This window comes from Pristiophorus japonicus, chromosome 1 (genome assembly GCF_044704955.1).
Source record: "Pristiophorus japonicus isolate sPriJap1 chromosome 1, sPriJap1.hap1, whole genome shotgun sequence".
NCBI classification, from domain to species: Eukaryota; Metazoa; Chordata; class Chondrichthyes; family Pristiophoridae; genus Pristiophorus; species Pristiophorus japonicus.
This window is the reverse complement of record NC_091977.1, coordinates 429,736,975-429,751,441: the sequence shown is the minus strand read 5'-3', so window position 1 is coordinate 429,751,441 and position 14,467 is coordinate 429,736,975. Positions and strand designations below refer to the sequence as shown.

Below are 14,467 nucleotides of genomic sequence, written 5' to 3'. Positions count from 1 at the left end.
ATGTCGTCATGTATGCAAACTCTTTGTATTCACTATGCAATTATGTCCGATGTACCACCTAAAGGCGCTGCTGTTGGAGGCCCCAGGGGTTTCCTGCCCTGGTGTGCAGGGGCATATAAAAGGCAGCCAGCCATGCTGCCCCTCACTTTGCAGTCGTATTAAATGGACTGAAGTCACACAGCTCTTACTCACAGTACAAGGCCTCATGGAGTTATTCGATGCTAATTTCAGACATAATAGTTGCTGCTATTGATGTGTCCTTGGATAAATAGAGGGGCATTGAGCCATACAAAATAAGAATTTACTAAGTTTGACGTGTAGTCAGTGCGGAATTAGCTATTCTCTGCCACGGTGACAGAGTAGGCACTTTCGTATGCCTTAGGATTCCTAGGTGGGGAAGGGAGAATCAGCAAAGGTATTTTTTCCTAATTGCCAGTGAACCCTGTGGTGTATGAAATGATACAATGAACTCCGTACTGTGAGGCAGTAACTAGGTATAACCTGGTCAGTCTTTAATGGCTTCCAGAAGTGAAAATACAAAGGTGAAGTTCAGGTAGTATACCGGGCCCAGCACGAGTGTACCTATGACCCGAGGACCTCAGACGATAGTGTCCCCTTTTGGTGGGCAGACCTTATGTACATACATTACATCATCCCCCCCCCTCCACCTCCCCCCCCAGTTCTTGGCACAAGTCCATATTACAAGTTCAGACGGTCCGGAGCTTTTCGCTCCCTGGTTGACCGACTCAGTACAATTTCAGTGCTTTCTGAGTCTCTCATGACTTGGGGCTGGGTGCTGACCACAGTGGATTCTTCTGATGGCTGGACGTGAGTTGGTTGGTCGTCTAAGCTCGCGGTATCTTCTTCCAACTGTTCCGATTCGTCAGTGTGTCTTAGCTTGATTTGATCAATGTGTTTCCCGCACATCTGCCCATTCTTGAACTTAACCATATACACCCGGTTACCTTCCTTATCCATAACATTGCCCGGGAGCCACTTGGGCCCTTGACCATGGTTAAGTACATACACTGGGTCATTTACAGATATGTCGCGTGACACTGCGGCGCAGTCGTGATACCACTGCTGGCGTTGGCGTCGGGTTTCGACATGATCGTTAAGGTCAGGATGGACTAGAGAGCCTGGATTTGAGGCCTCTCCATCAATAGTTTCGCAAGCGGGACCCCGGTGAGCGTGTGTGGCCTTGTCTTGTAACTGAGCAGTATGCGTGACAGGCGTGTCTGCAAGGAACCATGAGTTATGTGTTTCAGGATCTGCTTGACCATTGGACGGGGTTTGAACGGGGCTGGCCTCACGTGTTTTATGCCGTTGCGTTTCATGAACTCAAACTTCAGGCTCATGAAACACAGTCCGTTGTCACTGACAACAATGTCTGGCAGACCATGTGTGGCAAACATGGCTCTTAGGTTCTCAATGGTGGCAGTGGAAGTGCCGGATGACATGATCACACATTCTATTTGGAGTATGCATCCACCACCACAAAAATCATTTTACCGAGGAAGGGGCCTGCAAAGTCGGTGTGGATTCTAGACCACAGTTTGGATGGCTATGACAACAGACTGAGTGGAGCTTCCTTTGGGGCATTGCTTAACTGCATGCAAGTGCTGCACTGATGCACGCATGACTCTAAGTCCGAGTCAATGCCAGGCCACCAAACATGGGACTTGGCGATGGCCTTCATCATGACAATACCGGGATGCGTAATATGTAACTCCCGTACAAATCTCACCCTGCCTTTCTTGGGCATTACAACATGATTACCCCACAGTAAACAGTCGGACTGGATGGAAAGCTCATCTTTGCGCCGGCTGTACGGTTTGGTTTCATCACCCATTTCCTTGGGGATGGTCGACCAGTCCCCGTTAAGAACACAACGTTTTACAACTGATAGGGTCGGAGCCTGGCTGGTCCAGGTCTTAACTTGTTGAGCAGTGACAGGCGACTCTTCACTCTCAAAGACATCCATGACCATGAGTAGCTCTGCGAGCATTGGCATTTCCACCTCCGGTGTGAGCAACAGTAACCGGCTCAATGCATCAGCGCAGTTGTCGGTGCCTGGTCTGTGGCGAATGACATAACCATAGGCAGATAATATCAGCGTCCACCTCTGGATGCAGGACGACGCATTGGTATTGATACCTTTATGTTCCGGGAACAACGATATAAGCGGCCTGTGATCGGTTTCCAACTTGAAGTGAAGCCCAAACAGATACTGGTGCATTTTTTTTACCCCATAAACACATGCTAAAGCTTCTTTCTCTACCATGGCATAGGCTCTTTCCACCTTGGAGAGGCTTCGAGACACTAGTTGTAGTTTGCCTGACTCATTGGCTTGCTGGAGTACGCAGCCGACCCCATAGGACGACGCATCACAGGCCAAGACTAGACACTTGCGTGGGTCATACAGTACCAGTAGCTTGTGGGAACACAACAGATTCCTAGCCTTCTTAAAGGCTCTGTCTTGAAGTTCACCCTACTCCCAGTCATCTCCTTCCCTGAGCAGCTTGTGCAAAGGTTCTAATACTGTGCTCAATTTGGGTAAGAAGTTACTGAAGTAGTTGAGAAGGTCCAGGAACGAACGCAGCTCCGTCACATTCTGGGGCTTAGGCGCATTTTTGATGGCCTCTGTTTTCGCATCTGTAGGCCTGATTCCGTCTGCAGCAATCTTTCGTTCAAGGAATTTGACCTCTGGTGCCATGAAAACGCACTTTGAAAGTTTCAGCCTGAGTCCCACTTTGTCCAGACGACGCAGAAGCTCTTCCAGATTGTGCAGGTGCTCGGCGGTGTCTCGACCTGTGACTAGGATGTTGTCTTGGAATACCACGATCCTGGGGATGGATTTCAATAGGCTCTCCATGTTTCTCTGAAATATGGCTGCTGCTGAACGAATGCCAAAAGGGCACCTGTTGTAAGTAAACAGTCCTTTGTGCGTGTTGATGCACGCAAGTTTCTTTTATGATTCAACCAGTTCCTGTGTCATGTAGGCCGACGTAAGATCCAATTTGGTGAACGATTTCCCCCCCGGCTAGCGTTGCAAACAGGTCATCAGCTTTCGGTCGCGGGTACTGATCTTGTTTCGAAACTTGGTTGTCGTGACCTTGTAGTCGCCACAAATCCTGACCGTGCCATCGTTCTTTAACACTGGAACAATGGGGCTGGCCCATTCATTAAATTCGACCGGTGAGATGACCCCCTCGCATTGTAGCCTGTCCAATTTGAGCTTGACCTTTTCCATCATCATGTGCGGGATCGCCCTGGCTTTGTGATGGATGGGCCTTGCGTCTGGGCCTAGATGAATCTGCATCTTGGCTCCCTTGAAGCTGCCAATTCCCGGTTTAAACAGTGAGGGAAATTTGCTCAGCACTTGAGCATACAAATCATCATCCACTGATGACAAAGCTTTAATATCGTACAATTTCCATTTTATTTTCTCGAGCCAACTCCTGCCGAATAACGATGGGCCCTTGTCCAGCATAATCCATAACGGTAGATCATGAACCGTTCCCTCGTACGACACTCTTAGTGCTGCACTACCGATCACTGGTATGTACTCTTTGGTGTAGGTGCGCAACTTCGCATTTATCGGACTCAGCTTGGGTCTCTCTGCCTTGGTCTCCCACAGCTTTTCAAAAGTCCTCTGGCTCATTATCGATTGACTCGCACCCGTGTCTAATTCCATGGATACCGGCACACCGTTTAATTTTACCTCCATCATTATCGGCTGGCTCTTTGTTAGGAACACACGTATGCTATACACTTCCTCCTCAGAGCTCTCAAATGCCTTGGGCTGCATCGCCAGATCCACGCTGAATTGCTCATCATCCATGTGGTGTGTCGCAGCTCGCTTGCTCTGCTGTGGACACATCCTCTGACGATGCCCCGTCTTCGCACACCCTCTGCATACATACTGCCTGAAGCGGCACTGATGGGGTCAGTGATTGCCCCGCAATGCCAACATGTTGAGCTCGGATTTGCGCCCGATGGCGGGCTTTGAGCGACTCCCGTTCTCACATACGTAGTCGAGTCCGCCCTCGATGGCGAACTTTGAGCGGCTCCCGGTCTTGCAGACGCAGTCGAGTAGGCCCTGCCATGTGCAGCTCTGCCGGTCGTCGATACAATTTTGTACACAGTACTTGCCGTGGAGTTCCTGTTCTGTCACGATATCTGCTTTGTGTTTTTCTGCGTGGACATGCAAGCTTGGGCAATGGTGATGACCTTGCTGAGGTCTGGCGTGCAGCAGCTAACTTAAGATCGCCTCGTGATTGACCCTGATCACGAAAATGTCACGCAGCATGTCTTCCAACGCAGGCCCAAATTTGCAACGTCTTGCAAGACGTCTCAGGTCGGCAACAAATGCCGCTATGTCCTGGCCTTCTGGACGAACGTGTGTATCGAAGCGATATCTGGATATGAGGATTCCTTCCGTGGGTTTAAGATGTTCCCGAACTAGAGCACACAGTTCTTTGTAATCCTTTTCTGTAGGAAGAGTGGGCGAGAGCAGATTCTTGATGAGTGCATAGATTGTGGGGCCACAGACGGTGAGAAGAACTGCCCTGCGCTTCTCTGCATCCTTGTCTTTGTTTAGGTCGTTTGCCACGAAATACTGGTCAAGACGATCCGTGAAATCTCCCCAATCCTCTCCCTCATTGAATCTCTCGAGAATTCCAACACTACTCGATCGTGCTGTGCTCGCCATACTTTTGTGTAGGTTCGTATTTGTCTCGTCGCTAGTTGCGGTGTATGAAATGATACAATGAACTCCGTACTGTGAGCCAGTGACCAGGTGTAACCTGGTCGTCTTTAATGGCCTCCAGAAGTGAAGATACAAAGGTGAAGTTCAGGTTATATACCGGGCCCAGCACGAGTGTACCTATGACCCTCGGACCTCCGACGGTAGTGCACCATGTTGGTGGGCAGACCTTATGTACATACATTACAAACCCCAGCTGGAAGTATGAGTGGATAAACATTAAATGAGGATAGGATCAATTGGTAACTGTTAATGCCCCCAGTATCAATTAGCTTATTGTAGCTTTTTCTCTAGGTTTTCACATAGTGAGTCATTATTGCCTTATTTGCTACAATGTAGTTTGCTGCCTTTGTGAGAGATGAGCTAAGGAGAGTAAATTTGTGGGGGAAAAACAGAAAAAGATAAAATTGTTGATAGTTCTTTTTAAAAATATTGGCCTAGAAATTGCAGTACACCGGAAACCTGCCTGCTCCAACATAGGCCGAAGGCAATGGCCGCTCAAAATCATAGCACAGGTAGCACTGGTATTTTGATGTGCCTGCTAATTTAAATTAGCGCAGCACAAAACCTACAGTGAAACCCTCTTTTTCCAGCATTACTTTCAGCAGGAGGCTCAATATAGCATGGCCATAACATCCCTGAAGCAGGAACAGCATTGTCTTAAAGCAAGGCTGTCATTTTAGAAAACAATGTTGGTCCGTTAGGGGAACTGCCTTCTAAAATGAAAGAAATAAAATCATTTAAAATTATCAGTTTTTAGCCCTTAGAGCTCAACTGCCTGCTGAAAAATAATAAACATTAAAATGATTTTCTAAATGGCACTCCTCAGCCCTTAAAGCCAAACTGCCTTCCACAGGTTAAAAAAAAATGGTAACAGTGCTTCAACGCTGACACAAGTGGCTCAACAAGCCAGGGAAGGGGCACCCAGGGTCTCGCATGCAGCACTTCAGCTTTGTGCAGGGAGTCAACACTTAAAGAAAGGTCCTCTACCCACAGGGTTCAGAGGGTCCCCCAGAAAGAAGGATATGGGAGCAAATCACTGTGGCCTTCACTGCCAGCAGTGTAACCACCATGACCTCGATCCTGTGCCCAAAGTAGCTTCATGACCTCAGACTAGTGGTCAAGGTCAGTGCATGCATCCTCAAAAGCTGCGCCCTACCAACTGCACCACTAGCCTCACACACTGCTCATTGCACGATCTCCCCCCCACTCCCCCACCCCCATCACTCACCTACCACCAATCTGTACCAAACACAAGGCACAACCTCACATTCCTAGCTTCACCTCACTCCCTTGGAGGAGACGGTGCTTGCCATTCTGAGCAGGGCCATGGCTCTTGACCAGTTGTAGGGCTGAAAGGATACAAGATGCTGGTATCCTCATACGTTATCCTCCTCCTCACATCCCATTTCCCCCTCATCCCACAGTAACGTCTGATTTACAGGATGCACATGGTGTAATCATGCACCTTTTACTTTCCCACCCTCCCCTCACCACAACTTCACTCTTGTGCCTTCCTCATTTCACACAACCAAGAAATCCAGCCTGCCCAGCCAGTAGTTGACCAAGAAGAAGGACAGGAGAATGAAGAAGAAGAAACACCATCATTCAATTTCACACTCCCAGCCACCAGCTCCTCAAGGTCGACCAGCAAGGCCATTTGCAGTGTCCCCCACTGAAAATCAGCAGCTTTTCACCAGCCATGCTGCAGCCACTGGGGTAGCACTGTGTGACATCAGCAGGATAGGAAAAAGCACACACAAGACAGTCAATAAGGGAATGCACAAGGGTGATGAGTTGATTTCTTGATATATTGAATGGGTAGATGCATAAAGTTGGATTGGAAAGGTTGTTTTGTGGTGGCTTTTATTTCAGCATCGTGGCCAAGGAGATGATGATATGATGGCCAGTAACAGAGGGAAGGTAAGGTGTAGGACAAATGTTGAAAGGGGAATTGGGGTTGTGTTCACTGGTACTGAAGAAGGATGATTCCATCACGGATATCCCGGCCAGAAAGGGGCTGTCTGGGTTGCATCCTTCCTTCTGCTTCCTCCTCGATTATGTCTTCCTCTTTCACGTCTTCCTCTTCCCTCTGCAAGTGGATGCTGGAAATCTGAAATTAAAGCAGAAAATCAGGAAATGCTCAGCAGCTCAGGCAGTATCTTGACCTGAGACGTGAACTCTGTTTTCCTCTCCACAGATGCTGCTTGCCCTACTGAGTATTTCCAGCATTTTCTGTCTCCTCAGAGGCCTTCCTTATACCATCCGAAGCCTTGCAAGCATCGAGCAGCACTCCCTGCACACTTTAAAAACTTTAAACATCTATTGCACCAAGCTGCTACTTTAAATACAAACTTCCCTGAAAGATGTGGCTGTCTCTATAAGAAGCGCTGACAGGCCTCTGTAGGTCTGCTTCATGCACGCTTTTCTGTGCATGCTTAAGACGCAGCGGTAAACTCAGCGAAAAGGTTGAAGTTTGTAGACTTCAAGTCGATGTTGTAGGCCGCCTGATGTCACACTGCTGATTTACATTTCGAGGGCCAATGGCATGCTACGGCCCTTACCAAAATGGCGGTCACTGGGTCCTGCGCGGAGGCAGCCTAAACGGCTAGCGATAAGTCTGCACATTTCTAGGCCCTTGTTCAAAGCTCAGCTATCACTTGACTGTTAGTTTCATCAGAGTAAAGTGTTTACATTTTCAGACCCCTTATGGCTTGTGTAGACAAGTCCATGGAATGTTGCTGCAGAATAGTGAGTTACATCACAGCAAGCAAAACTCTTTTCAGTCATATCCCTGTGAGTTTTTGAAGATGAGCCATCCAACGCCCCGAGCTAGAACAGTTTCTCCCCCGTTTTTTCTCCCTTATCTAAAAGGCAGGCTCTGCAGCGAATGTTGAAGTATGAAACATTGTAATTTTGTATTTTATATTGCTTGATATGGTGTGTTGGCCTTGAGGCAGTAATTGAGAGATAGAAAGTGAACAATGTAATCTAACAACGAATTCAACTGAAATGGTACAGTAAACTGCACCTGTCTAGACTTCTTAAGACTAAACTTGAGTTGTAATTTGTTGGAGCTGTCGTTTTATTTTGCAGTAACCAAAAAAAAAACGTTGGGTAAACAGACTGCAATTTCTTAATGAAACTGAGATTTAAAGGCATTTATTTTCCTCGGTGGAACTCTTGTCTTCTGTGTTGAATGTAGTTCACTTGAAACTGGTATTGGCATCAACCCAATGTCAGGGAGTTTGTGCAGAAATTCATTGCCATTGGCCTTTTTTGAAAGGGTGTGGGGGTTGGGATTGGAAGGGTTGGTGTGGGGGTTGGGGGAACTGGTGTAGAGAACAGGGGCCCATGTGGTCACATGAATTATTCATCATTCTATTTTTTCAGGCACAGTGATGTGTTTTGAGACCCAACTGTTCTGCAGCATATAGAGGGCTGATAAGATTACTTTCAGATAAGTGTTACTGACAGCCCAGACCTTGACAGTTCTGCCAAGCTTCCAGGGATATCATTCATCAGTGCTTTCCTTTGCTGGCGAGCCATGTTTTGAAATCGGCACTTTCAGTGAAACTTTCAAGGAGTTTAAGAGCATTGTCTTGTGAATTGAATAATCATGATTAAGGAAAACATATTCTCTCATCATCTTCTAATCATTTAAACTGACAACAGAACTGATTTATACCAATTTTATACTAGATTTTGGCGTGAAGCCAGAAAATGAGGCAAGTCTAACGATCAAAAGCATTTGAGTGGTGAACTGCACGAAGGCATCTGCCAGCAGCGCTCCATAGGAATGTGGAACTGGATAACTTAGAGTTAAAGATAGAGACCGTGTGCATACAGTAGCCTGAGCCAGGTTCTAAATTCAGCAGTCTGTTCAGCTTTCCAACAGGCTGTTATCAAAAGTGCCTCAGCTCTCAGCATTAAGACCAAAAGATTCTTGTTAAAACTTTTAAGTCTCTATATTCAACCAGACTACCTGTACATCTGAAGACAGAATGGTGCACACAACAGAGTAAGTTTCTGTTTAAAGTTAACTCCTTTTTGATTGTGCATTGATCCTTTAGCTATTTTGTGTTTCTCTGGTATTTAAATATTTTTCTATATTAAAAAGCTTCAATAAAAGTACAGGAATTACAAATGCTGTTTCGTATCTTGTTTAGGATATGTTTTAATGGGGTTGTTTTATACATTAGCTTTTCAAAATATTTTCTCCCTGTGCTGCAGATGTTCTTAAATGGAAATTCTTCTTGCTTTACTCTCTTGAAAGTATGGCATAATGACTATAAATGGCGTTTCTAAACTTACTATATCCAATACATTACTGTCAATAGAATGAGAACTTAAAATGGTCTCCTATGTCACTATCAGACTATATATTCATACATCTAGTTATTATAGTAAAGGCAAACAAATATTGCTAACTGTCAGATAATCAGTAACAGTTTTAGTATATTAAATCTTCTCGACCTTTTTCGGGATCCATGCAAAATGTATTTATAGACAAGGGTGTGTTACAGAAACAGGGGGGGAATTTTAATCCCCAAACGATGGACGGGAGAGGGTTGGGGTGTTAAAGCGAAAGAATCATGTAACGCAATCCCAACCTGCCACTTACGCGCCTGCCACCATTTTTACGGCAGTGCGTTGCGAGGTGGGACACCTCATTATAATATTTAATTCAGGCTTCCACAAGTCAGTTGGGGACCTGATTTAAATTAATGTTGGCCAGCCAAGTTTCCCAAGGCTCAGAAATCGGCAGCAAAATGAAGATGGTAGCAACTGGATCAAGAAGATAAGTGCTTTTTATAGTATTACTTGTGAGGCTGAAGGAGCAGAAGGGCTCCCCCAGCCCCTTAAGCAAATCTTCTACTTCAACTCCATTATATCCCTGGCATAGGGCCTTCTAAAGTTCCCAAGCCTTCACGAGAGTAAAGTAATCAGTCCTGGAGACAATCGATTAGCTTCTTTAGTCAGATGGCTCTAATAGGAGCCGAAGAGTTTAAAAAAACATTTCTTTGGCCCATTTAAGACTCAGGAAGACTCTGCTTTAGAAGGATAGATTATCTCGGGCCTGTCACAGCTATGCACATGATCCTGTTCTGGAATTTGAGATGGGGGCTTAATCTTGGGGGGAAAATTGTGGTCGGCGGTTTCCTTCGGACGGATGCCTCCAACCTGAAAAAAATTTACGAATCTACCTGTTGGTCCCGGAGAAACGTGAAATACCAGTCGAAGGCCTAGATTCGCTGTGCGGTGCATAGGGACCTGTCTTCGAGACACATTCGTGGAAGCTAGAGTCATGTGGGCCTGGACCACCAATCACTATGCAGTATTTTAATTGATAAAAATGGGTACAAATGAGACAAAACCCTAAAACACCGAATCACAGCATAATAAATAAATAAAACACCTCGCATATTTAAAATTAATTGAAATTAAATGTAATTGAATGTTTCAGAAAAAAATTTGGGGGAATTTTTTTTAATGTGTTTTAATAGTGTAAAAAATAAACTTACCTTAATGGACAGGGTTTTTAATATAAAAATGAGTGTTTAAATTTAATTTTTATATGTTTTAAAACTCTTATGCTGGTAAAAGTAAGCTATGCGCCTGCTTTTATAAGGCGTAAAAGTTTGAAAGACATTTGCTGGGCATGAGTTGGGCAAATAACCCAATCTCTCCAGCATGGATGTCCCTCTCCCGGGGATGCGGAGGATCTGTCAATCTTGACAGATCGGAAAAGGCAGTTTTTGGCGAATGCGCATTGCGCCCCAAAAATTGGCTTTTGTAAGGCCTCGCCAGATCCGGCATAGCCGGAATTTTCAGCCCCTTAATTCCCAAAAACAGGTGGGTTGGGGTCAGGTCAGAGGTTAAACTTCAGAATATCTGAAACAGAAACCCAACCCGCCTCAAACCCGCACCCTTCCAGTTTTAACAGAGGCAGGCCGAGGGCGGGTGGCCAATCCACTCGCGGATTAAAATATTTTAATGATGCTGTGTGCCTTCATTTTAACAGTCATTCTATTTTTAACTCATGTCAGCTGGGTTTCCCAGGACTCGGGCAACCCAGCAGGTGAAAGGAGGTGCAAAGGGCTGGAACCATGCGATAAGTATCTTTATGACAACTCAATTGAGTTGTAGATATTGAAAATTATTTTGTTTATTCAAGTTAAGTTCCTTTCATTTCTAGTTTTGACTGCATTGTATATGCACTTGCTTAATTTAGAATCTTATTAGCATCTTTTGCTCATAAGAACTTCAGGAATAACTGGTATCCATGATGGGACTTGACCATTTACTTTTGGCTTAATCATTGTAAAAATAGATGGTTAAAGCAGATAACACAATGTTATAGTGGAAGGTGATCCCAATACGAAGCCTGCTTTTAGCTTTTAAAATTCTGGCACGCATAAAATTCTAGGGCTTTTGAAAGCTGAAAGTGCAAAGGCTCTGTCTTCACTTCCTCATCACTTTAATGGAAAGGAGTATTGTGGTCGTAGGAGTGTATGGCTCTTATTTCGAAAGTCATGATTTTGATTCGCATGGCCACTGGTCACTGCAAGTTGCATGTTTCAATTAGGCAAATTCTACAATTCTTCAGAATAAATCATTCATAAACCTAACCCCATCCAAAACCCTGCTACCCGTTTCCTAACTCGCATCAAGCCCTGTTCACCCATCACCCCAGTGCTCACTGACCTATATTAGCCCCCAGTTGAGCAATGCCTCAATTTAAAAATTCTCATCCTTGTTTACAAATCCCTCCATTGCCTCGGCCCTCCCTATATCTGTAACTTCCTCCATCCCTACAACTCTCTGAGATTTCAGTGCTCCTCCAATTCTGGCCTCTTGTGCATCCCCGATTTTAATTGCTCCACAATTGGTGGCCATGCCTTCAGCTGCCGAGGCCCTAAATTCTGGTACTCCTTCCCTAAGCCTTTCTGCCTCCCTACCTCTCTTTCCTCCTTTAAGACACTCCTTAAAACCTACCTTTTTGACCATCATCTGCCCTAATATCACCTTGTGTGGCTCAGTGTTAAATTGCAGCACTTTGCCAAAGCTTCTTTGACAGCACCTCCAAAACCCAGCTAGAAGGACAAAGGCAGCAGGCGTATGGGAACACCACCATCTCTAAGTTCCCCACCAAGTCACACACTGTCCTGACTTGGAAATATATCGCCGTTCCTTCATCGTTGCTGGGTCAAAATCCGGGAACTCCCTCACTAACAATACTGTGGGAGTACCTTCACCACACGGACTGCAGCAGTTCAAGAAGGCGGCTCACCACCACCTTCTCAAGGGCAATTAGGGACGGGCAATAAATGCTGGCCTTGCCACCGACGCCCACATCCCAGGAACGAATCCCAAAAAATGTAGATGCAAGCTTGGACTGGAAGTGTAGCACTTAAAGGACACAAATTCAAAATGATGAGTGTATAGCAAGAGAGATTGGGAGAATTTTTGACGAAGATATGTGGAGCCAACTCCCAGCAAAAGCACCTTATGCTTTAAAATACAAATAAATTTGGGTGGCACTTGATGTTGTGCTGCAAAAAGCATGAATATGATTTTTGTGGAAAGCAGCTAGTTGAGAATGAATAAATATGGATTTACCTACCAGCAACAGTGGTAAAAGTGCATTTATTCATTCACAAATGGATAAATAGTTGAAAAAGAAGAGAGTATGGGGAAAGGGCAAGAAATTGGATAGCTCTTTTAGAGAGCAGGTGTGTTGGCCCAAATGTCCTCCTTCTGTGTTAGTATTAAGTATTCAAAGGTTTTGTGTTATGTAGTTCGGTAAGATTACAGAAAACAATATGTACTGTGATATTTAATATATTGTCATATAAATACATATTATAAACTGCATTTTTACTTTGTGTTCAAATCCCTCCATGGACTCACCCCTGTAACCTCCTCCAGCCCTACAACTGTTCAAGAACTCTGCGTTCCCTCACTTACGGTCTCTTGTGAATCTGCGAGTTCCTTCACCCCATCATTGGCAGCCAGACTTTTAGCTCTAAGCTCTGGAATCCTCTCCCTAAACCACTCCCCTCTCCACCTCTCCTCCTAAGATGCTCCTTAAAACCTACTTCTTTGACCAAGCTGTTGGTCATCTGTCCTAATATCTCCTTGTGTAGCTCAGTGTCGAATTTTGTTTGATAATGCTCCTGTGAAGCCTCTGGGGATGTTTTACTACATTAAAGGTGCTATATAAATGTACGCTGGTGTTGTTTATTAACCACAGATAATTTATTAGTAAATCTACAGCAATTATATACTATGCACGTTTAAAGTAACTATTATTAGTACCTGTCGTAAAACTGAATTTACAGGATATTTACTGTCTCATGTTTAAGTTAGGAGCATTTGAATCCCTGAGTAGCCCAGCCCATTTGACAGGGTGAGTTTCACCAGCTCAAGGGGCTACAGGATGAAGTCCGATACGAAAGTGAGGTATTCTTTTTCAGTGAGGTTTTCTCTCACCACTTAACTGCCACTCCTTGGGTTAATGCTTACTGATACCCTTCTCCTTTTCCTCTGTTATTGATGTCTGTTCCATTCAAAACTGGCCACAGGTGCCAAACACAGGATGCAAAGTTGCCGACATAATAGATGTCTTCATCATGTTGAGGATTGCCTTCTTAAGTGCTCTCCTCCACCCTTGACAGTTAACCCCAAACTTAAACTAATACAAAACTCTAACGGCTAAAAATTCCGTTGCACCCCATCTGGGGGTAGTAACGTCCGGGAGGTGGGACCTTTTGCAGCAGGTGTGGAAGTCCTGCTCCGCTAGCTAAATTCAAGTTACCGCCCCCCGCTCCAAAAGGAAGTGGAGTGCAAAATAACTCGCTCCGCATCCTTTTTTGGGCGGCAGTGGGACAGTCGGGGCAGGGCATAGCGCTACACACTGGGCTGCGTGGTGCTGCCACGTAAGAGGGGCTTTCTACACCCCCCCGAGACAGAAAGCAGGAAACTGTAGACCAGTTAGACTAACATCTGTCATTGGGAAAATGGAGTCCATTATTAAAGAAGTAGTAGCAGGACATTTAGAAAATCATAATACAGTCAAGCAGACTCAGCATGGTTTTATGAAAGGGAAATCATGTTTGACAAATATGCTGGAGTTCTTTGAGGATGTAATAAGCAGGGGGGATAAAGGGGAACCAGTAGATGTTGTGTATTTGGATTTCCAGAAGGCATTCGATGAGGTGCCACATAAAAAGTTACTGCACAAGATAAGAGCTCACGGGGGTTGGGGGTATTATATTAGCATGGATAGAGGATTGGCTAACTAACAGAAAACAGAAAGTTGGGATAAAAGGGTCATTTTCAGGTTAGCAAACTGTAACTAGTGGGGTGCCACAGGGATCAGTGCTGGGGCCTCAGCTATTTACAATCTATATTAATGACTTGGATGAAGGGACCGAGTGTAATGTACCCAAATTTGCTGATGATATATAGATAGGTGGGAAAGCAAGTTGTGAGGAGGACGCAAATAATCTGCAAAGGAATATAGATAGGCTAAGTGAATGGGCAAAAACTTGGCAGATGGAGTATAATGTGGGAAAATGTAAGGTTATCCACTTTGGTAAGAAATATAAAAAAGCAAATTATTATTTAAATGGGGAGTCCTTGTACATGAAACACAAAAAGTTAACATGCAGGTACAGCAAGTAATTAGGAAGG

At 44.9% G+C, this 14,467-nt stretch overlaps 1 protein-coding gene across 14 annotated transcripts in view; it reads left to right on the top strand.

Annotated features, from left to right (window-relative positions):
• dtna (dystrobrevin, alpha) overlaps window positions 1-14,467 on the top strand; it is a 709,829-nt gene that overhangs the window by 205,533 nt on the left and 489,829 nt on the right. For 5 of the 14 annotated variants that reach the window (XM_070892666.1, XM_070892662.1, XM_070892649.1 and 2 more), the window contains exon 1: window positions 8,622-8,789. The exons of 2 other annotated variants lie outside the window; for them this stretch is intronic. In XM_070892666.1, the coding sequence (XP_070748767.1) occupies window positions 8,773-8,789 (17 nt within the window). In that variant the 5' untranslated portion in view covers window positions 8,622-8,772. Of the gene's footprint in view, window positions 1-8,611; window positions 8,790-14,467 lie in introns of those variants that run through there. 7 more of the 14 variants (XM_070892642.1, XM_070892655.1, XM_070892670.1 and 4 more) reach the window with 4 other exon arrangements.